We start from the raw sequence: 24024 nt of genomic DNA on the forward strand, positions 1-24024 counted from the left end.
CTTTCAATCCTAAGCAACTTTTGGCTATCCCTCCTCTTTTCCCCAGTATTTTCACCCAATTTAGAAAATCAATATTTAATATTAGATTTATATCTCGTCTTCCCTTGGGAAGCAGATGGCCTACACAATACTTCTGCTGCTATTTCTTTCACTGAAATTCTTGAAGTAGGTTGAAGGAGATGGACTGGTCTAAAGCCCACCACTGAACCTCCATGATTGAGGATGGATCTGTGCAACACCCAAGCTGCCATCTCAAATCCCGATAACCAATTTGGAATACAGTACCAAAGGAAGCCATGGAATACCACATGGCCTTTATGCCAGCCTTCCCCCTCTTTGGAAGTGGGGGATTATGATTCACTTCGGGCCCAGACAATGCTGGTTAGGGCTGATAAGGATTGTACTCCTTCAATTGTCCTTGCTTAGATCTTTCAGCGTGTCCACTGATGCTGAAAGAAGAATGTTCTGTTTGAAATTCATCATCTTTTAATGACCCCATAATCCCTTGCGGGGTGGAGTCTGGACAACTGAATGGAGCCGAGTGTTTACTGGCCGGATGCCCTTCCTGTTGCCAATGAGGAGTTATGTTCAGCAGATATATACTCATCTGTGCCGAGAGAGAGAGAAATATTCGCCTCTACCTAGGATCCAACTCACAGCCTCCTGATTGTGATACGAGAGCTCCAGGCTACCACACCACTCAGTGTTCTGTTTGAAATTGGTGGGTGCAAAATTGATTTGTTACGTCTCTCTTCCATGTTTCCTCAAATCCTGTTGGAAACAATCCCAGCTCTTCTGATAAATGTAAGTCCACAACTGGACATTTCCAGGAGAGTCATGGACATGTGAGGCTTTCTAAAACCCCAGGATGTGTTTCTAGCCACTTAGTCAGCCCTCCTGTGGAACGAATGATGGGCCTGACTCATGGGAGGGAACCTGGAGCCAGCTGTGAGTGATGGGAGGTCCCACTCACCAGCCTGGATGGCTGAAAGTCACTTTGAGGAAAGGCAAAAGCTTATCTGGCTTCATTTCTACTTGGGCACCACTTTTGGATTTCTCACTTAAGAACGGTAACAATGAAAATTAGATTGTAGGACTTGGCAATTCGATTTGTTACAATTTTAGAACTATAGTACAGGTAGCCCTTAACTTACAACAGTTCATTGAGTGACCGTTTGAGCTTACAACGGCTCTGAAAAAAGTGACTTATGACCTTTTTCACACTTATGACCACCTGTGTTGTGGTTGTCCGACAGCAGGTGCGGACGGCTGAGGAGAGCTCAGATGAGGGGCCAGGACCATTAGGGAGTGGACTCCTGCCTTCAGAGATTGTGGGGGCTGGCAGCAGCGATGAGGAGGTTCCCGAGGAGCCTGTGCCAAGTGCACTTGAGTGCAGGATTGCTTGCAGGAAAGAGCAGTTACAACAGCATGGGCAACTCGGGAGTAAGGCTGCAAGGTAATGGCCCCTCCTTCAAGAAGATAAAAGCCAGCTGTGAAACGAAAGTTCTTTGCAGAAGGCAAAGACGTTTTGAAACTCCAGCCTCGTAGACATTCCAGTATCCTGAGTTTGTATTTGAAGATTCTTGTATTGCAAATTATTTCTTGTCTGTTATCTTTTGGCAAGTCTCACACAGTTTGGCAAAGCTGTGCTTATCACAGCTAATTATTTTGCAGAAGCATTACAAGATTTCTGTTCCCTTTGGATTGTGTTTGATTTGTTGGAAAAGGGCATGGGTCAGAACAACCTGCAAGTTTTAAAAAGTCCATTGGAAGCTCAGACTTGTGCAAAACCTTAAATTGCTCCACCCACAAAGTGAGCATGAATCTGTGCTGCGCTTTAGAGTCAACCCAAGGAACATGTCCACACATTGCAATGGAGCACCATTGGTTTATAGCACACCCGGGGGAGGACCCTATAGAATCAGCCAGAGGGTCTTTCAAAGTTAAAATAGTTTAGAAGTCCAAGGAACAAAAGCCAAACTTACTCTGAACCGTTGGAGCAATGTTTTCTATCAGCCGGAAGTCCTTGTCCAAGCTAGTGCACATCCCTGTGTTATACATGGATGTTCCACATTCCTGGGACCAGAGGGGAGCGCAGGCCTGCCGGAAAGAGAGAGGATCTCCATGAGGACTTGGAGGGGCTTACTGGACTGCAGGGACTTGGGCTGGGTGTCCCAGTTTATGGTCTGACCTAAGCATAGTTCACAAAATTGTCTGCTGCAATGTCCTACCTGTCAATGACTACTTCAGCTTCAACCGCAATAACACACAGGCAAACAATAGATACAAACTCAAAGTAAACCGCTTCAAACTTGATTGCAGAAAATACGACTTCAGCAACAAGTGTGGTCGCGCCTGGAAAGCCCTACCGGACTCTGTTGTTACATCCTTGGTGGCTTGGTGGGTATGGTGTGACTTGGTGGGTGTGTCGTGGCTTGGTGGGCATGGCAGGTGAAGGATACTGCCAAATCCCCATTCCCCCCCCCATCCCACTAACCTGCTTTCCAGCTCCGTTCTCCTGTGCAGGGCAACCAAAGGAGACCCAGCCAATCAGCTGGGACTCAATGGGAGGCAGAGAAGAGATGGGGTTGGCGGGGCCAGTCAGAGGCGGCATTGGCCGGTTCTCCGAACGACTCAACATTTCTGCTATCGGTTCTCCAGAACTGGTAGAAACCGGCTGAATACCAGCTCTGCCTCAAACCCCCAAAACTTTAACCTTAAACTGTGGACCTCACTCCATTCCTAAGAGGTCCATAAGGGGGCATGCATAAGCACACCAGCGTGCCTACCATCCCTCTCCTACCGTTCCCATTTATTCGTACTCATTTATCATGTTTATACTTATACCCGTTTATACTTACATGTTTATATGTTATGTTCATACTTATACTTGGTTTCTCATACATGCTTGACAAACTAAACTAAATAAATGAAATAAATAAGCCACATGATCGCCTTTTGCAACCTTTTGACAAGCAAACTCAATGGGGAAGCCAGATTCACTTAACAACCGGATTACTAACTTATCAACTGCAGTAATTCACTTAACCACAGTGGCAAGGAAAGTCGTAAAACGGGGCAAAGCTCACTTAACAAATGCCTCGCTTAATCACTGAAACTTTGGGCTCAATTGTGGTCGTAAGTCGCAGATTACCTGTATAGACTTAACAGCTCTCAGGTCCTTGGTTAGGACCTGAAGTGTTCAGTTTTTAGCAATCCCAGACTGTGAATCGAACTGAAGATTTAATAATATTAATGCAGAATATCATTGCATATACTGTGTGAAACCAAAAGATAGGTTAGCTGAGTATTCAGTCTGTTGTGGGAATGCAGCCTTAAAATCATCACCAGTAGAAAAGTGGAGGAGGTGGAGGACTTGGGGGGGAACATTTAGGAATTAAGGAGCAAAAGGCTTCTTGGCCAGGGCCGCCCCCACACTAGCCATGAATCCGAAGATCCAACATCCTGTTTTCCAAATCTGAGCCAGGTACTCTGGAATGCCACCAAAATTAAACTGGAGAAAGTTTTTCACACTCCTGAACAATCCATTAAAACCGAGCAGGGCCAGGAAAGCATCTGAGGAAAGAGGCTGGCTTTGGAATTCTGCTGCATTTACAGATGCATCCGATTTGCTCCTTCTCTGGATGCATTTCAGCAGGAGGTGCCAAAAGGCACATGTGTTCATTTATTTGTTCGTTATTTATTTATTCAATCAATCCATGAATCAGAATAGAGTTTGAAGGGTCCTTGGAGGTTTTCTAGTCCAACCCCCTACTCAAGCAGGAGAACCTATAACATTTTAGATAAGTGACTATCTAGTCTCTTCTTGAAAGACTCCAGTGATGGAGCAGCACCCACAACTTCTGGTGGCAAGCAGTTCCACTGGTTAATTGTTCTCAGTGTCGGGAAATTTCTCCTTAGTTCCAGGTTGCTTCTCTCCTTGATAAGTTTCCATCCGTTGCTTCTTGTCCTGCCTTCTGGTGCTTTGGAAAATAAGTTGACCCCCTCTTCTTCATGGTACCCCTTCAAATCCTTGAAGACTGCTATCCAGTCACTCTTAGTCCTTATTTTCTTACTAGAAGATCTTTAATGTCCCTCCCTTCTGTGATTTCAGTCTAGATTTTTTGACAATGTTAGGCTGGTTCAGCTTATTGATGACCCTGTGGTTCGATATATGGGGCACAGGGGTTGGATGCAAATATTTTTACTACTGGTTCTGTGGGTGTGGCTAGGTGGGCATGGCCATGTGACTGGGTGGGCGTGGCTTCTTCTTTTTCTCGTCCTCCTCCTCCTCCTCTTCCCTCCTTTCTCCCTTCTTTTCCAACTTCCCTATCTAGCCTTCCTTCTCCTCCTTTTCCTTCCTCCCTTCTTCTCCAACTTCCCTATCCATTCTTCTTCTTCTTCTTCTTCTTCTTCTTCTTCTTCTTCTTCTTCTTCTTCTTCTTCTTCTTCTTCTTCTTCTTCTCCTTCTCCTTCTCCTTCTCCTTCTCCTTCTCCTTCTCCTTCTTCCTCTTCCTCTTCCTCCCTCCTCTTCCTCTTCTTTGCAGCCCCCCCCCCCCATGGTCCATTTTTTTTTTGCCTGCTGTACCTCAGGGAAGTCTCCTGGAAGGCTGTTTTTGCTCCCAGGAGGTTTCCCTGAGGCCTAAGAGGCCAAAAACCGAGCGCAGGAGAGCCACACAGCAATCCCCCTGCGCCCCTTTTTGCCCCCTGGGCCTCAGGGAAGCTTCCTGAGCGAAGCTGATTGTCGGAATAGCTGATCGTTGGGAGAAAAGAAAAACAAATACCGGTTCAGCCAAACTGGTAGATGTTTTTTTTACTACTGGTCCGGCTGAACGGTAACATTTTTTACCTGCTTCGCCCAAACCGAATCAGTAGAATACCACCACTGATGGGGCAAATAAGCCACTTCGGCAGCAAGATTAAACATGTCGTGTGAACAATTTACAGGGTGACCAGCAGCCATCAAAAATGTGCCCAACTCACCCTGTTCTGCTCAAGGCTGTTCTTCCAGCAACCTGGTCAAGCCTCAGCATTTAATGGGTTGGCAACTGAAATTACTTCAGCAGAGTTAGCTTTTTATAGCTCTTGTTCTCTCTCTCTCTCTCTCTCTTTTTTAAAATATGTGGTTGGGTATGTGCTTTATTTTAAAAAAGAAAAACATACCGCAAGAGATACTTACCACAAACCCGTCATCTTTGTTAGCTATCAGCGTCATCCCAAAATGCATGTTTTTTATTTGCCTGGAAATATTCCGGAGACTCATGTCACCTAGTTGTGATTCAGAAGTGGGGAGGGGAGGAGGAAGGAAAGAGAAAAAAAGGAGAGAGAGAGAAAAAGGAATATGCAATCTTTGGATCCTGCTGAAAAGTGCACCTCTGTCATGCTTTCCTGTATAATTACTGATGTGCTTCAACTTGTCTGTTTTAGCCCACTCAGCCCATGAGTTTGATTCCTTTCAGTTTGGTCACCACACTATAAAAAAGATTTTAAGACTCTAGAAAGAGTGCAGAGAAGAGCAACCAAGAAGATTAGGGGACTGGAGGCTAAAACATACGACGAACGGTTGCTGGGTATGGCTGGTCTAGGGAAGAGAAGGAGCAGGGGAGACAAGATAGCAGCCTTCCAATATTTGAGGGGCTTCCCCAGAGAGGAGGAGGGGGTCAAGATATTCTCCGAAGCACCCAAAGGCCAGACAAAGAATAACTGATGGAAACTGAACAAGGAGAGATTCAACCTAGAAATAAGGAGGAATTTTCTGACAGTGGGAACAATCAACCCATGGAACAGCTTACCCTAGGAAGTTGTGGGAGCTTCATCACTGAAGGCTTTCAAGAAGAGACTGGACTGCTATCTGTCAGCAATGGTGTGGAGTCTCCTGCTTGGGCGGGGGGTTGGACTAGATGACCTACAAGGCCCCTTCCAACTCTGTTAATCTGTATTCAGTAGTTGTAAAAAAAATGGAAAGAGATTTCAAGGCACAAAGCCCTGGAAGGGGGGGGGGGATGAGGTGGGTGGGTGGGGGCTGATTGCAGTCTATGTGCAAAGGACCTGACAACTGTTGATCACAGCTATGAGTCAATAGGATGAGGCAGCTGCTAAAAAAAGCAAAGACATTTTTAGTTTAATTTTCAATTCATGGGAAGAAATAATTCCACGGTTTTCTGCCTTGGTCAAACCCCACCTCTACTTCTGGGCACCACAATTTAAAGAAGAAGAGGAAGCTGCACAATTAAGGCCTAAAACCCTGAAAACATGTTTGGAAAAACGTCCTCGGAGCAGTTGGTCAGCACACCTCTGACTTCAGGCAGTGAGGGGATCTCCCTTATTAACGGATTTAGATAAATATATTTTAGGGTGGCTTTGGTGGGCCACAAAAGCCCCTTTAAAATCAAGGATTGAAACATCTCTCCTTTTCCTTTTGGAGTTAGGAAAATGCCCCTCCATTGCAACTTATAGACATCTCCTTTTAGGCCTGGATCTTCTAGCCACCTCAGCCAGTTGCTAAAATGTGGCTGTGAAATTGAAGAATGTGATGGCTCAGTGGCTAAAGACAACATCAGAAAGGTCGGCAGTTCAAATCCCTAGCGCTGCATAACAAAGTGAGCTCCCGTTACTCGTCCCAGCTTCTGCCAACCTAGCAGTTCGAAAGCTTGTAAAAAAATGCAAGTAGAAAAATAGGGACCCCTTTGGTGGGAAGGTCACAGCGTTCCGTGCGCCTTCGGAGTTTAGTCCTGCCAGCTACATGACCACGGAGACGTCTTCGGACAGCGCTGGCTCTTCGGCTTTGTCACGGAAATGAGCACCACCACCTAGAGCCGGAAAACGACTAGCACACATGTGCGAGGGGAACCTTTACCTTTAATTTGGCTCTTTGGTGCCATTTGGGCAAATATGAGTGAAGATACAAATATTTTGCTTCCCAGAAGGGGCTCGCATTCCTGCCCTAAAGGTGGGCAGAAAAATAATCACCCAGTGGCTTGTGAGCCCACCCTGCCCAGAAGAAGACCACCTAGCATGGCCTGTTCCCTTTCCAGACCATTAGAGGCCATTCCAAAGGAGATGCCTGCTCACTGCTCTGCCAAACGAATAACAGAATAACACAGTTGGAAGGGACCTTGGAGGTCTTCTAGTCCAACCCCCTGCTCAAGCAGGAGACCTTATACCATTTCAGAAAAGGTGGTTGTTGTTGTTGTTGTTTTCTTAAAAGCTTCCAGTGATGAAGCATCCACTATTTCCGAAGGCAAGCTGTTCCACTAGTTAATTGTTCTCACTGTTAGGAAATTTCTCCTTAGAATGCTTCCCTCTTTGTTCAGTTTCCATCTATTGCTTCTTTGCCTTGCCTTGGTGATCTGGAAAACAGGCTGGCCACCTCTTCTTTGCGGCAGCCCCTCAAATATTTGTCAGAGTACAGTATTTTCATGAACTGGAATAGAGCTTGGTAACAAGATCAGCCAATGAATAGGCATAGCAACTAAGTCAATGAGGACTGTTTTGGAAACTGAAACTAGAAGTAGCCTAGGCTGGAAACTGAAACTAGAAGTAGCCTAGGCGTGGCTCTATATTAAGCTCTGCAGCTATATTGAAGCTCTGAGTCTGCCTATTGAAGATGAAACTAACTTGCTTGCTTGCTGAAGACTGGAGCTCTGCTCTGAACTTGAAACATGTTTCTATTTGAGTTTGCTCCATGCTGGAGAAATCTACAACTGGTTTGTAAAATCTACTTATGTTTATAAAGATGTTAAATGAAGCATCAGACATCTGTGTTTATTTTTCTGGTGTTGAATTATCGCTGCAAAACTCTCAATAATATTGGAATACTGTTATCATGTCCCTCTAGTCCTTCTTTTCTCTAGGCTAGACATACCCAGTTCCTGCAACCGTTCTTCATATGTTTTAGCCTCCAGCCCCTTAAACATCTTTGTTGCTCTTCTCTGGATTCTTTCTAGAGTCTCAACATCTTTTTTACATAGTGATGACCAAATATAAATACTACTTTTTTTTATCATGTAGGGATTGGGCAACTGATCTGATGATCTCCAAGATTTTTTACCCTCAAAACAATGAGGGTGAATCCCACCCAGACTTCCCTGGGTGTCCTTCCATTGGTTTTGCTTATTTATTTTTATCCCAACTTGATTATTTTTGTAAATAACTCAAGGTGGTGAACATATCTCATACTCCTTCTACCTATTTTTTTCATTGCAACAACCGTGTGAGGTGGGTTGGGCTGAGAGTGAGTAATTGGCCCAAAGATACCCAGCTGGCTTTCTTGCCTAAGGTGGGATTAGAACTCACCGTCTCCTGGTGATTGGCCCAGAGTCACTCAGCTGCCTTCCATGCTTAAGGTGTCATTAGAGCTCCCCTCTAATTGGCCTAAAACTTTTGTGGCTAAGGTGGAACTAGAACTCACAGTCTTCTAGCCTGGTGTCTTCACCACTAAACCAAACTGGCTCTCAAGAGATTCATATATATTTCTGAATATGGTATGGATACTTCAAAATGTGTACCTATATTGACTTTAGTGCATGTTGAATTTTTCCTTTCTCCCACAATGCACTTGTAAACATCACCTTTCCGGTCATCTTCGGTTCCATCCCAAGGTGCGCCCACCAACATCCTATTGAGAGAAGCATCTGTGTTACAAAGACTTGATAAAATTAAACCTCATCCGAAACTAGACATAAAATCAATGTGAGGCACATTGGGCAAACACGAGAGGGTTAAAAATGAGGAAACTGCCATAAAATTGCAATTATACCAGGAAAACTATATCGGGGGACAACCAGAAATCCCCCCCAACCACATTTCCTACGGTGGGAAAACAGAGGGGACGACTCTTAAATGAGCCCTGGTCACTCATGTAGATGGGTTTTATATTGGGTTTTGGACCAGTGAGAATGAAGCTTTTGAACATCTTGATCTGTTTTTCATGTGTGCACAAGATAATCCAGACAATCTCCCCATTCCTACAATTCACCAAAAACATATTGTCTTTTCATTTGAAATTCTCCTGATTGGTCTTCATTGCTGCCAAAATGTAACCCACATATTCCTCCTGGCTTTGAGTAACATGATGAATTTATCTTAGGGGAGAAAAAGGTATGTCTGGACAAAAACCATGGGATTTTGTTATTGTTCATTTGTGAAGGATTCTTTTTGGTTATATCTGCAACATTTCTTTGCTTGTTAGGATGGGAAAAGGGGCAGAAACCCCTTTAATAACGCCCCCACTCCAATAAGTTCTAACAAAGGAGGATTCAGAGATGAATTCTGAGCAGCTGGATCCATTTTTTTACCAGTGTAGCTGTGAAGTAATTTAATTTTGATTTCTACAGATAAATATTGGAAATTCCCCAACTGAAGCCATCCTATTGTCCTGAGCGCCTCAATTTTCAACTGATTTTTCCTTGTTTATTTTGAGAGCGACAACCAAACTTTGAAAGTCAAAAAGGCACTGGCTTTTACAAACATTTCTTTCAGGGTTGCAATCATGAATATACAGAGAGGCATTTCAATCAATCAGCCAATCAGAATAGAGCTGGAAGGGACCTTGGAGGTGTTCTAGTCCAACCCCCTGCTGAAACAGGAAACCCGTTCAGACAAATGGCTGTCCAATTCTTAAAAACCTCCAGTGATGGAGCACCCATAACTTCAGTGGCAAGCTGTTCCACTGGTTAATTGTTCTCACTATTAGGAAGTTTCTCCTTAGTTCTAAGTTGGATCTCTCCTTGATTGGTTTCCATCCATTGTTTCTCTTCCTGCCTTCTGGTGCTTTGGAGAATAGCTTGACCCTCCCCTCTTCTTTGTGGCAGCCCCTCAAATACTGGAAGACTGCTATCATGTCCCCCCTGGTCCTTCTTTTCTCTAGATTAGCCACACCCAGTTTCTGCAACTGTTCTTCATGTTTTAGTCTCCAGGCCTTCAATCATCTTAGTTGCTCTTCTCCGTACTTTTTCCAAAGTCTCTTTTGTAATGTGGGGATAAAACTGGATGCAGACTTCCACTTACTAAGAATTTTGTTCATCCAAAATTGGGCCTGATTTGAGGACGCCAAACAATTAACTAAACAAAGGAATAAGGAGTTGTGGACCTTTAACTGGAACGGAAGTATACAGGTAGTCCTTGACTTACAATAGTTCTTTTAGAGACCGAAAGCTACGATGACACTGAAAAAATTGACCTAAAAGTTATGATCATTTTTCTACCTTACAACCCTTGCAGAATCCCCATGGTCACGTGATCAAAATTCACAACTGACTCATGTTTATGACAGTGGCAGTGTCCCAGGGTCATGTGGTTCCCTTCTGAGACCTTCTGACAAGCAAAGTCAATGGGGGAAGCCAGATTCATTTAACAACCGTGTTCTGTAGTTGATTCACTTTACAACTGTGGCCAGAGAGGTCATAAAATGAGGCAAAATTCACTTAACAAATGTTTCGCTTAGCAGCACAAATGTTGGGCTCAATTGTTGGTCATATGTTGATGACTAACTGTAATGGAAAATTACAATATGATGGACAACAATTTCCTATTACAAACAATGATCATACTTCGGGGATTTTTTTCTCACCAGCCGGTCACTACATTTCCATTTTCTTCTCCTGCAGGATCCCATCTTCAAGTTGAACACCAGGTTTCCCCCCCCCAAATTGTTCCTGTGATTTAGCTATTATGTGACTCATCCCATTTCCTGCCCCATCTGTGGAACCCATTCATCAGCTCCATCTCAAACCTTGTGGTTTTTTGCCATAGTGGGACAGCTGCCCAAATGGCCTCCAAGCATATTTCCTGTTCTGGGTTGATCTTTGGACTCAGATCACAGGTTGGAAGCAGTTGCTGCATTCTCCCACCTGCGTTCATCTCTAAATGATTTCCAGAGGGAAGGCTGCCAGTTGTTCTGTTGTACTTTATTAAATGTTTCTCAAAACAGCTGATGTTTGACTGGGGAAATCCGCAAGGCAACTCAAGAGTGTCCTTAATGATTCAAAAAGCAGCACGGAAGGTTGTTGAATGTCCCAAAAATTGGATGGTAGGAAAATCAAAGTGCATTTTCAAACCGTGATGACCCAGGGTGGGATATACAAAAAACAACAACACAGTCACAGAAAACAGGTGAACCCCCTTTTATTCCTTCACTTTGCTTCCAAGCTCTGAATATTCTTGACAGAAGACAAAAAACTCCCACACAAACAGTTACAAGAAGAAGGAAAAAAGCAACACAAACCAGGCAAGATAAGGGCTGGAGGACATCCACAGATAACACACACTGGGAAGGATGCCAAACTCAGAGAGGAACTATAAACTAGAGATATTTACACAATTTGTTTCCAGCACTTGCTCGTATGCAGGTCAGTTGTCACAGCTGCAGCCCATGAAGAGGATCAAGGCCCTCTCCTCCTGAGTAGACCATGTCTCTCCCTTATCCTCTCCTCCCTATGTGCCCTAGGATGGAGAGGGGATGGGCCTGGGTCCTCCTCTGACTACTCAGCCCGCCTCTGCCCTTCCCCAGCCCCCTCCACAACCTCCGGAGCCACACCTCCACTCCCTGTCGGCTGTTCCTCCTCCTCTCCCTCAGAGTCAGTCTCCACCAGGGGCATGACAGAAACTTTGTGATAAAGGGGCACTCTGATCAATCAGAATAGAGCTGGAAGGGACCTTGGAGGTCTTCTAGTCTAACCCACTGTTCAAGCAGGAGACCCTATAGTATCATTTCAGATAAGTGGCTGTCCAGTCTCTTCTTAAAAACCTCCAGTGATGGAGCACCCACAATTTCTGGAGGCAAGCAGTTCCACTGATTAATTGTTCTCACCATTAGGAAGTTTCTCCTTAGTTCCAGATTGCTTCTCTCCTTGATTAGTTTCCAGATAAATGAGTAACAACAACCAAAAGAGTAAAATAAAATCAGCCGCAAAGCAGCTGCAGGGACTCACCATTTTTGCCCTTGGGCTGTGAACTGCAGGACTTTGTAGCCAAACTGAGCTTCCGGCGGCCCACGAAAGATTTGAGGTCTTCTCACATCGATGTTAAAGGGGATGATCCAGCCTTGAGGGAGGAAAAATAGACACAGCTGGAGACCTTCCCGCTTTCTTTTTCCTTTCACGCCCAAGATGAGGCACCATTCAGACAATAAGCTTTACTGGGGCATTGGAAGGGAATGCATTTATGCGTTGTTTTCAATGTGCAAAGCGAGTGGGTCAAGCGTAGCAGATTCCCCAAAGCTGGGGACTGGGTTAGTTTTTGAATCTGGGCTAGAAAGAGAAGTCAAAGAAAATAATCTGGAAGAAGAAAATGGCAGAGATACGTCCATGAAATAGCCAGGATTCAAACTCATTGGAAACATTTTTGGGTGAGCGTCCAAGTTGGGGAGGATTGAATTAAGACATCAGCCTGATAATTGATTATCGGATGAGTTTGAATTATTCAGCATGGCTGGGGAAGACTGGGAGTTCCACATATCTTCAAGCTGCCTCATTTGAGAAACACTTACAGAACAAACAGAGCTAGAAGGGGACCTTGGAGGTCACCTAATCCAGCCTTTGCTCATGCAGGAGACCCTGTATCATTCTGGACAAATGGCCGTCCAGTTTCTTTTTACAGAAAGTGTCTCTTGAGCTGACATCAAGGTTAGAGAAAGTGTCTAATACAAGATGCTTCGCTAATCAAAACCAGTGCATTGAATTATGTCTTTGCAAAAGAAAAGCAATATAAATGCATTGGCTTGAAACAATTCTGTCTTTCTGTCTCTCTCTCTCTCTCTCTCTCTCCACCATGCTTTATATACAAAGGTATATATGATGCTTTGCTAATCAAAACCAGAACATTGCATTAAAGGTAAACATAAAGGTTCCCCTCGCACCTGTGTGCTAATTGTTTTCCAGCTCTAGGGGGTGGTGCTTATTTCCATGACAAAGCCGAAGAGCCAGCGCTATCCGAAGACGACTCCGTGGTCATGTGGCCGGCAGGACTAAACACCGAAGGCGCATGGAATGCTGTGACCTTCCCACCAAAGGGGTCCCTGTCTCGTCTCAGGCAATATTTATCTTCTCTAAATACCTGAGATAAAGAGTTATACACTACAAAGGCTTCCATACAAAGTTTCTTTATTGGATTATATCAGGCATCCTCAAGGTATAACTCACAGTTATGTTGAGATTCATCTAATGTCCAATCTTTGCATTGTCGTCTCCATAGTGTGAAAAGATAGTTATCTTCATTCCATAACGATACAGAAAAGGGAGACTCCAGCACGATGCTGGGGTCCAAGCAAGAATGAACAAAGCTTCTCCCAACCCACCAGAGGTCAATTCAGTGACCATTCAGGATGTGACCACATGACATGAACTACATCTCCCATGAGGCATTAATTACATTTCCCATGAGGCATTCCCTTAAGGGGACAGCTCATTCCCAAACTAACTATATACTGTTTGACCAGCACAGTCCCTATTTTTCTACTTGCATTTTTTTTATGTGCTTTCGAACTGCTAAGTTGGCAGAAGCTGGGACAGGTAACAGGAGCTCACTCCGTTATGTGGTGCTAGGGATTCGAACCGCCGAACTGCCGACCTTTCTGACCGACAAGCTCAGCGCCTTAGCCACGGAGCCACCGCGTCCCTACATTGCACTATGTCTTTGCAAAAGAAAGCAATATAAATGCATTGGCTTAAAACAATTCTTTCCCTCTCTGTCTCTGACTTTCTCTCTCATCTTTTTCATAAAAGCATTTGAGGCGATCTCCAGTTGAGCTCACCCCCAGCTCGCTTCCACAACAACAGCTCAGTGTCTCGAAAAGAGCACACCGTTTAAGGCTCCTGCAAAAGGATGTGTAAGGAAAGGGTGTAGTCCTCCCCTCCACACAATGCCACCTCTGTCTGCAGCTCCACAGTCTCCAAACTCCAGAGGAAAACAAGGGAAGTGAGCTAGAAGAGAGGGTTGTGTCTTGAAAATCGAAATTTTACATATAAATAGTTGGTGATTCTTGTATATACCCAGGACAGGCCCACTTTCATTCCACCACAAGCTTGACCACTGAGCTTTGTAAGGAATGCGTCTCATTGAATGTATTTTCGCTGTTGGGAAGAAATCTTTGGCTGCCTTAAACACACAGTCTCAAAGCATTTTCCTGAGCCACGAAGTTGAATGAAACCCAAAAAATCTTGCATGTCTGTTTCAGAGGTGGGATTCAGCTGATTCTGGAAAAACCGGTAGCAGAAATTTTGAGTAGTTCGGAGAACCGGCAAATACCGCCTCCAACTAGCCCCGCCCCCATCTATTCTCCGCTTCCCGAGTCCCAGCGGATTGGCTGGGTCTTCTTTGGTTGTCCTGTATAGGAGAACGGAGCTGGAAAGCAGGCTAGTGGCGTGGGGAGGGAATGGGATTTTTACAGTAACCTTCCCCTGCCACGCCCACCAAGCCACGCTACGCCCACAGAACCGGTAGTAAAAAAATTTGAATCCCACCACTGGTCTGTTTGTCTCGGTCAAATACAGGTAGTTCTCAACTTACAACAGTTCACTTAGTGACTGTTTGAAGTTACTGTGGCACTGAAAAAAGTGACGTAGGGCCGTTTTCCCCACTTATGACCATTGCTGCATCCCTATGGTCACACATGATTTATATTCGGATGCTTGACAACTGATTCACATTTATGACGGTTGCAGCGTCCCCGGGGGTCACGTGATCCCCTTTTGCGACCTTCTGACAAGCAAAATCAATGGGGGAAGTCAGGTTCATTTAACAAACTGTGTGACTAATTTAATAACTATAGTGATTCACACTTAACAGCTGTGGCCCCTCTTCATGTGGCCAGCTCTGAAAGAGCAACACACAAACTTTTCCTATTTATTTAAATTTTTAAATTTTTATTTATTGATTTATTTTAATGATTGTTTGTTTGTTTACCACAGTTTTGAACCACCCATGTCCCTCAGAGAGAACCTAATACTCAAGCGGCCAGTTCTGAAAGAGCAACACCTAAACTTTTCCTATTTATTAAAAAAAAAATATTATTGATTTGTTTGTTCATTTACCCCAGTTTTGAACTGCCCATCTCCCTCAGAAAGAATCCGATCCTCAAGTGGCCAGTTCTTAAAGAGCAATACCTAAAAAAAATTTATTTTTTTATTTTATGGATTTGTTTATTTACCATTTTTTGAACCACCCATCTCCCTCAGAGAGAACCTGATCCACAAGCGGCTAGCTCTAAAAGAGCAACACCTAAACTTTTGCTATTTGTTTAATTTATTTTTAAAATTTCATTTATTTTTTAATTTCATTCATTTATTTATTTGTTTTGTTTGCCAGTTTTGAACCACCCATCTCCCTGAGAGAGAACCTAATACTCAAGTGGCCAGCTCTGAAAGAACAACACCTAAACTTTTGCTATTTAATTAATTAATTTTTTTAATTTAATTTTATTTATTTATTTACCAGAGTTTTGAACCACCCATCTCCCTCAGAAAAAACCTGTTTCTCCAGTGCCTAGCTCTGAAAGGGCAACACCTAAACTTTTGCTATTTATTTTATGTTTTAATTTTATTTATTTTTAATCTTATTTATTTTTAATTTTATTTGTTTGTTTGTTTGTTTATTTGTCACGGTTTTGAGCTGTCGGGTCTCCCTCAGAGAGGGACCCTGAGTTGCCCTACGACGAAGTGTTAAAATATCAAACCAGTGTAGAAAAAGTTAAAGAATGAGGCAAGGATGAGCAAACACTCTTCAAACTTAGTTAGAAGGTGAAGCTCCAACCAGCCCCACAGCTGCCGTGCTCTGGGGAGGCCTTAGAGCCCTACTTTGGCTCTTTTTTGGACGGCGGGGTATTTTGGAGGGGGGGCTGCCCCTCTTCCAGGGGGAGGAATATTGCCACAGGAAAGGGCAGAGAAGCAGCCCCCTCCCCAAACTCCACTAGTTGAAGTGGGGCCTGCAACAGGCCTTCCCTCTCTGTTGGTGGGGGGCGGGGGGGCTGATGTAACCTTTGACTGACAGGAAAACATTCTGCTATATGAACTGCTTAAGTTTTTCCCCTTCTTGGTGTGAAAAGTTTTCTATCTATCTATCTATCTATCTATCTATCTATCTATCTATCTATCTATCTATCTACCTACCTAGCTACCTACCTACCTACCTATCAGCTTGATACCCGTGCTTCACTATGAAACTGTGTGGTTGGGCTTAGTTTTTGGAGAAGAAAATAAGGGAGGGAAATTCTGCCTCTGCCTACCAGCATCCAGCGGTATTCATCTGGCTAGCGTACTGTCAGTGTGTGAGAGAGTTGAGGGCTGTTTGGAAACTGAAACAGAGCCTGGGGGTGGCTTAGCTCAACTGTTCTGTACTAAAGCTGCTTGGTGTTGTGAAACTGAAAGTGAAACTACTCTGCTTGTGTTTTGCATTTGGAAGAGATTTATTTTCAGGTGGGGAGGGGGAGTAGAACTCCTTAGCATCAGAGCATGTTAATAATAATAATAATAATAATAATAATAATAATAATAATAATAATAATAATATAGGAAATGCTAATGCTCTGATGGTCATTTGGAAAAATCCTTTCTTAGTGAGCACCTAGAAGCCAAGAGGAACATACGTGCCAAATTTCAAATTTATAGGCTTTACGGTTCTGGAGATTTTGTGATGATGCGTGAGTGGATTTTTGCTTTTCTCTCTCTCTCCCTCTCTCCCTCCCTCCCCCCCTCTTTCCTTCTGTTTCCATCTTCCCTTAAAACATTAACAACACAATGGTCTGAGAATCAGTGTCTCCACTATTAGATAATTGAAGGTCAAGCTGAAACTAAGCAAATCAACTAAAATGAGCAAACTTCCTCCAATAAGTTACCCAGACCTAATCCACATATCAAAGGATATGGTCTGCACACACAAACAGATCTAATTAAATTAGGTCTCCCAGAGGAACTCTACGTTCCGAAGAATAAACATACCTAGACACACACACACACACACAGTCCTGAAGTGTCACCCCAGAATCAGCACAAAAACACTTTCACATCCCGGTCAAACTCCCCCTATAAAAATCTGCTGCCATACTCCCATTTCTCTGAAGCCACACTCCACACATTGAACTGAAAACCCCCAACACCACACCAACATTGCACTATACAGTGGAATTCAACAGAGCTCCTGCCCTGGGATAGAATCTGTTTTTCAGCCTGTTTGTCCTTGTTTTTATTATCCTGTACCGTCTGCCAGATGGTAATAGCTCAAAAAAAAAAAGGGTGCCCAGGATGAGATGGATCTTTGAAAATTTGTAACTGAAAAATGGTCATAAGCCACATTTTTCAGTGCCGTGGTAACTTTGAACTGTCACTAAACAAAACTGTTGTAAGTCGAGGACTACATGTATTGTGCAAAGAGATGCCTATGGGTCTATGCACACATTTTATATCAGACCTGGATGTTTTACAGTCCCCAGGCCACATCTGCCTCTATGCGGCCCATTTGAGGTCATTTAGAAATCAAAAATAAATAAGTGTACATTCTCCATGCAGTACAACTGCGTTGCTTTTATTTTGAAGACAGAATTATTTTGCTATTTCCCCCCCAATTTACTTCTCTGTGTGTGTGTGCCTATGCACCTTCACGGTAATCAAAACCACATAATTTAATGCTTTTTTAAAAAAAATAAAGCAAGAAAATTAATGTTGAGCAGAATTAAGTTCAGCCCTCCGCAACAGTTCTAAGTTTCTCATGTGGCCTCTTGGGGGAAATTAACTGCCTTCTCCCTGCTGTATACAATAATGCTTTCAGAAGCACTCCATGGAATTAAGGATTCTTGTGTTGTGTTGCTTTCCCCAGAAAGAAAGAAAGAAAAAATAAAGATTCCTTCCAAGGCTAACCACAGAGAGCTATTAAGTATACAGCCACTGCTGTTCGCTTTGCATTTCCCGTGATGGTTTTTCCCACAAACTGCCCAAAGTGCTGATTTTCTCTGCAGTGGATGCAGCAGAGGGACTGAAATGTTGGCCCCAGTTGAATTTAGGAAACCCATTTCAAAGGGGGCAGCCCACTGACCATTTGTGTCCACATTCAGCTGCAGAGAGCCCAGGAGGAATAATCATCCACCCAATGCACTAAGCCTCAATAACTCGGAAACTTAACTTTTACTGACTTGGTTAAGAGTTTACCTGCTACCTGAATACGAGCCAGCAGTGTGCAGCAGCCACCAAAAAAGCTAATACAATCCTGGATTGTATAAACAGAGGCATAGAATCAAGATCAAGACTACTATACCGCTTTGTAAAACCCTAGTCAGACCACCACACCTGGAATACTCCAACCAATGTTGGTCATCATCCTACCAAAAAAAAAAAAAAAAGTCACAATGGGTAAACAGAATTGAGTAAATATCAGCTACAAACTCTGCACTGGCGACAGGAAGGGTATCCGGCCAGTAAACACTCAGCTCCATTCAGTTGCCCTGATTCCACCCCGATGCAAGGGATATTACAGGGTCATCAAAAGACAAAATGCTACAAAAAAAGATGTTGAGACTTTGGAAAAAGTGCAGAGAAGAGCAACTAAGATGATTAAAGGCCTGGAGACAAAAATTTAGGAAGAAGGGTTGCAGGATTTGGGTATGGCCAGTCTAGAGAAGAGAAGGATTAGGAGATGACATGATAGCAGTCATCCGGTATTTGAGGGGCTGCCACAAAGAAGAGGGGGTCAAATTATTCTCCAAAGCACCAGAGGGGCTGGACTAGAAGACCTCCAAGGTCCCTTCCAGCTCATTCATTCTATTCTATTCCGATTCCAGGTATGCATAATTAAAATCACCTCTCTGCCCCTGCTTGGCAACTGATTCATACTTACGACCGTTGCTGCGTCCCAAGGTCACGCGATCCCCTTTTGCCGCCTTCTGACAGGCAACGTCGACGGAGGAAGCCTGAATTCGCTTTATTAAGGGAGTTTTAGCCCCATTTTATGACCTTCCTTGCCCCGGTTGTTAAGTGAATCTCTACCATCGATAAGTTAGCAACCCAGGTTGTTAAGTGAATCGGGCTTCCCCTGTTGACTTTGCTCGTCAGGAGGTCGCAAAAGGAGACCACGGCACGACCCCAGCACACAGCGACCATCGTAAGTATGAACCAGTTGCCAAGCCTCTGAATTTTCGATTGTGTGATTGTGGAAATGCTACAAAGGTTGTCACTGTGAAAAAATGTACGTTTCTTTTTTTCCGCTCTGATGTTGTAAATGTCAACAACTCATAAAATATTTCTCTGGTCTTTTTAGAGCTGCTAACAGAAAGGGAGGGGGGGAAGGGGTTTTGAAAGAGCAGTGTGGCAGCTTGGAAATCGAAAGTGCATTCCATAAATGTTTTCAAAGATAGTTCCAAGGTGACTGATGTTTCTGCCGGGCAAAATTCTAACTGGAGAGCATGATTGATGACTCTGGGCTAGGGAGGTGTCCCATTGGAGAATATGAATTAGGATACACCCAGGGGGTGGGGGGAAAACCAGGGTCAAGGGTGACAATGAATGATGTGCCTCAGAGTCGGCTACACCCAGGTAGCACCACCATGTTTACTCCTAATAAATCTTCTTTAAGCTTTGAAAATCCGGCTAGAGACGCACGATTTAAATGGGGGTAACTACCGGAGCCCTGAGAGTAACTTTGTATGGTCACTCCATGTATGTTGTTAAGTCAAACAACTCAGGCTGTTTTCAGCACAATGACGCACCCCAGAGGAAAAGATCCTGCTCCTCCCTATTCTCCTCCTCCTCCTCCTCCTCTCCACCTGTTTTTCCTGTTTTTCTCTTCCTCCTCTCCTCCAATTCTTATCCTCTTCTTTCTCCTCCTTTTCTCCTCCACTCCTCCTCTTCCTCTTATGTTTCTTGTCCTTATTGTCCTTCTCTTCTTCCTCCCACTCCTCCCCCCTACCTCCTACCTCCTACACACTCTTGGCTAGGCAACCCCATCACACACTCATCTAGTTTATAGATCAGCCATTACCTGAGTCCCAGTTTTGATTTCAAGAAACCTCCCTCCTATTTCAATCAATCAATCAGAATAAAGTTGGAAGGGACCTTGGAGGTCTTCTAGTCCAACCCCCTGCTCAAGCAGGAGACCCTATATGATTTCAGACTGCTTTCCTTTGGTTGAGCATTATATTTGGGGGGAAATAGTCACTGTGTAGTTGCTGTTTCTATAAAATGAGCAATTATTTGAACTCTCCATAGCTAATCTTGCTCCACTTCTCTTGAAATCAAAAGAGAAATTTTTATTTCTAGATGAGTAAACTCTGGATTGAATTGGTGACTTTTTACTGTGGACTTTGGGATATTAAACCCGTGAACCAGGCCCTATCCAGATGCGTACAGGTCGTCCTCGATTTATGACCACAATGGAGCCCAAAATTTATGCTGCTAAATGAGACATTTGTTAAGTGAGTTTTGCCCCATTTTATGACCTTTCCTGCCACAGCTGTTAAGCGAATCCCTGCAGTTGTTAAGTGAGTAACCCGGTTGCTAAGTGAATTCGGCTTCCTCCATGGACTTTGCTCGTCAGAAGATCGCAAAAGGGGATCACGTGGTCCCCTGGGACACTGCAACCATCATAAGTCCATGCCAGTTTCCAAGCATCTGAATTTTGATCGCGTGACCATTGGGGATGCTGCAATGGTCATAAGTGTGAAAAATGGTCCTAACTTAAGTCATTTTTTTTCAGTGTCATTGTAACTTTGAACGGTCCCTATGTCAACTCAGAAATATTTCTCTGGTCTTTTCTTTTAGAGTTGTCAGCAGAAAGGGAGTGGGAGAAGTAGTGCATTCCTTAGATGTTTCAGATAATTGCTAGGTAGCCGAACCTGTTGGCACACAAGATTATTACTGGAGAGCATGACTGATGGCTCTTGGCTATGGATGTGTCCCATTGGAGAATATACATCGAGGGGATGGGGGGAAGACCAGGGTCAAGGGGGAAATGAGTGATGTGTCTCAGAGTTGGCTGCACCCAGGTAACGCTGACATGGTCACTCCTAAAAAAACATTTTTTTAAACTCTGAGAAAGTCTGTAGCTCAAGACAGCAAGCCTGACCTAACCCTATTTGCCTCCAGCTATGTGCCTTCTTTGTATAATGTTAAGGACCCTACATTTCATTTAAATTAAATAAAACGTTCTGTGATTCTTTTTTTTTTAATTCTCAGATTAGGTTACACTCTGAGAATTCTCAGCCCCAGGATCTCCTTGTGGTGTCCCATCCAATTCTTACTAAGACCCAGCTTTGTTTAGCTTCTGAGCACAAGAAAAAAAATGCACATCGTGTGTGTTTTTTTTAATTAACGCTACTAGGCTATATATTTAAAATCAACACTGGGCTGCATATTCAAAATTTAAAAATAAAAGAATGAACTTGTATTGCTGGAAGAAACACATACATTTGGCGATGTTTTTAACCACATTCCTTACACAAAGAACCTTACATAAAAATGCATGAACGGCTAACAAAAACAAGCAAGCAGGGCAGCAATAAACCCTAAAGGCTGAAGAATCATCAAGGGTTTCCAAAACCTTGAACAATAAAAGCATTTCCCTGACGTGTTGTAATCCTTAGATTAACTCAGTCTAATATTCTGTTCATCCTAACCAAATTTGTTCAAGTGCAGAAAAGGGGCAGCTGGATTTCCACTCCAGGTAGTCCTTGACCACAACGGAGCCCAAAATTTCTGTTGTTAAAGTGAGACCTTTGCTAACTGAGTTTTTTGCCCCATTTGTATTATTTATTTATTTTGGAATATGAATACATACATACATACATACATACATACATACATACATATACACATATACACATACATACATACTTACACACACACACACACACATAGCAGCCTATTACTCGCTCAACGTAGAAAACAACGTAGAAAAAAACCAAAGTAAATAAATCATAATAATAAAATAATAACTCCCCCTCATCCATGTTATCACCTTTCTTGCCACTGTTGTAAAGTGAATCACTGCAGTTGATAAGTTAAGTCACCTGGTTGTTAAGTGAATCCTGTTTTCCCCATGGATTTTGCTTTGTCAGAAGGTCGCAAAAGGGGATCGGGTGATTTCACACACCGTCATAAATATGAAGCATCCTGACTTTTGATCATGTCATCCTAGGGATGCTGTGCCGGTCGCAAGTGCAAAAAACAGCCCTGGGTTCTTTTTTTTCAGTGCTGTCGTAACTTTGAAGCCAACCGTTGTAAGGGGAGGGCTCCTGTACTAGATTGAGGGAAATCGTTTTCCCGGCGCTACGCCCTCTAAGCAAAATAACAAACGGGAAAGACACACAAATTTACCGTGGTTGCAAGTTTGCAAGAAAATACAGTCTCTGGCTTGAATTTTGATTCATTTGCAAAAAAAATAGATTTTTTTTTAATGTAAAACCCCCTTCCCAATGAGAAATTAAGAGACCCTGAAGCTGGCAGACCTTCTCCACTCTGAGTGGCACGCACAAACCCACACAGACACACACACTGAGCCTCCTCCAACTGGAGGATTCCACTTTCGAGAATGGCACCCTCCTTCCCCAAACTTTTGGGAAGTGCCCCAGGCAACCTACCTGGGAATAGCAGGAGGAGGAAGAGGAGGCTGGCTGAGGGTCCCATCATACAGCAAGGGGTCGCCCAAGAGGTCCAGTCGGGCATGGCTATCTGGGCATGGCCAAGCCTGGACGGCCGTCCGTTGCTTCCAGCCGAGGCATCTCAAAGGTTGCACTGTCTTCGGCTGGTTTTTCTGACACGCCACCAAAAGTCTCTGTGTGTTTCTCCCTCCTTCATCTTGGAAAATATTTTGATTGGCCACTAAAAATAAGCCTCCCTTTCCCACCCCACCCTCAGTGGGATGCAACGTGGGTTTTTTTTTTAAAAAAAAAAGAGAGAGAGAGAGAGAGAGAAGGAAAAACCCTGTATTTTGCAGATGCCGAAATAACAAAGGTGGACAATACCAAATTGCAAAGCTGGCAAGGGATGAAGAAGTCGCTTTGAATTGTGGAGATGAAAAATTAAAAAAGAAAAAAAAAGCCTCTGCATTTCTTTTTTTTTTCTTTTTTATGTACACTGAGAGCATTTGCACCAAGACAAGTTCCTTGTGTGTCCAATCACACTTGGCCAATAAAGAATTCTATTCTATTTTAAAAACTTCTCAACTCAAGCAAAACTTTTAGTTCTGATCGTAGAGCAAGCGACACATCCAGTGAATTATCTCTATTTAGAAACAGCCAGGCAGAAGATGCAACTCACTGTCTCAAATTTCACACTTCACCACACAAATGCACAATTGGTGGGAACGTTAACCATCAACAAGGAGCTAATTGTTCATAACAAACTTATTTTCCAAAGGACCTGAAGGCAGGACGAGAAGCAGTGGATGAAAATTCATCAAGGAGAGAAGCAATCTAGAACTCAGGAGAAATGTCCTGACAGTGAGAACAATTAACCAGTGGAACTGTTTGCCACCAGAAGTTGTGAATCAAATCAATGTGTGCAATGAAATTGAAAGGCTCCAACACTGAAAGTTTTTAAGAAGAGATTGGATAAACAATTGGTTTGAAGTGGTGTAGAGTTTCCTGCTTAAGCAGGGGGTTAGACTAGAAGACCTCCAAGGTCCCTTCCAATTCTGTTACTCATAACTAGAAAGCAAATTATCAGTTGTAGCACTAATATCGTTAATAATACTGTATATATTGGTTGAAATAGTTACTTGATACCTTTTGGATCTAACTGGTATGTAAAATGCAGTGTTTGTTATGTTTCTCTCCCCTATTCTTAAGCTTCTTTAGTATTTTTAGTATTTATTTGATTTGTCAATCGCTTACAAGATACAGGTATAAGAATAAATATAGTTTTGAATACATGAGATAGATACTTATAAGAAAAATAAAAGAAACAATAGGACAGGGACGGTAGGCACGATTGGTGCGCTTATGCCCCCTACAGATCTCTTAGGAAAGGGGTGAGGTCAATAGTAGACAGTCTAAGGTTAAAGTTTTTGGGGTTTGGGGAAGAAACCACAGAGTTAGGTAGAGTATTC

General features: G+C 43.3%; 1 protein-coding gene and 1 long non-coding RNA gene across 2 annotated transcripts in view; one reads left to right on the forward strand and one right to left on the reverse strand.

The window, feature by feature from the left end:
• The window catches only part of ITGA10 (integrin subunit alpha 10), a 64411-nt gene extending 41670 nt beyond the window's left edge, over window positions 1–22741 (reverse strand). Inside the window, exons 1-5 of the mRNA XM_026686476.2 lie at window positions 22556–22741; window positions 11931–12042; window positions 8508–8617; window positions 5180–5268; window positions 1986–2100 (exon numbers count right to left, since the gene is read on the reverse strand). Of these exons, the coding sequence (XP_026542261.1) occupies window positions 1986–2100; window positions 5180–5268; window positions 8508–8617; window positions 11931–12042; window positions 22556–22640 (511 nt within the window). The 5' untranslated portion in view covers window positions 22641–22741. The remainder of the gene's footprint in view (window positions 1–1985; window positions 2101–5179; window positions 5269–8507; window positions 8618–11930; window positions 12043–22555) is intronic.
• The window catches only part of LOC148129481 (uncharacterized), a 342063-nt gene that overhangs the window by 191226 nt on the left and 126813 nt on the right, over window positions 1–24024 (forward strand). The window lies entirely within an intron of this gene.

The sequence above is a fragment of the Notechis scutatus genome, chromosome 14, assembly GCF_049901735.1.
Source record: "Notechis scutatus isolate UNSWTSFEM ecotype Mainland chromosome 14, rNotScu1.2, whole genome shotgun sequence".
NCBI lineage: Eukaryota > Metazoa > Chordata > Lepidosauria > Squamata > Elapidae > Notechis > Notechis scutatus.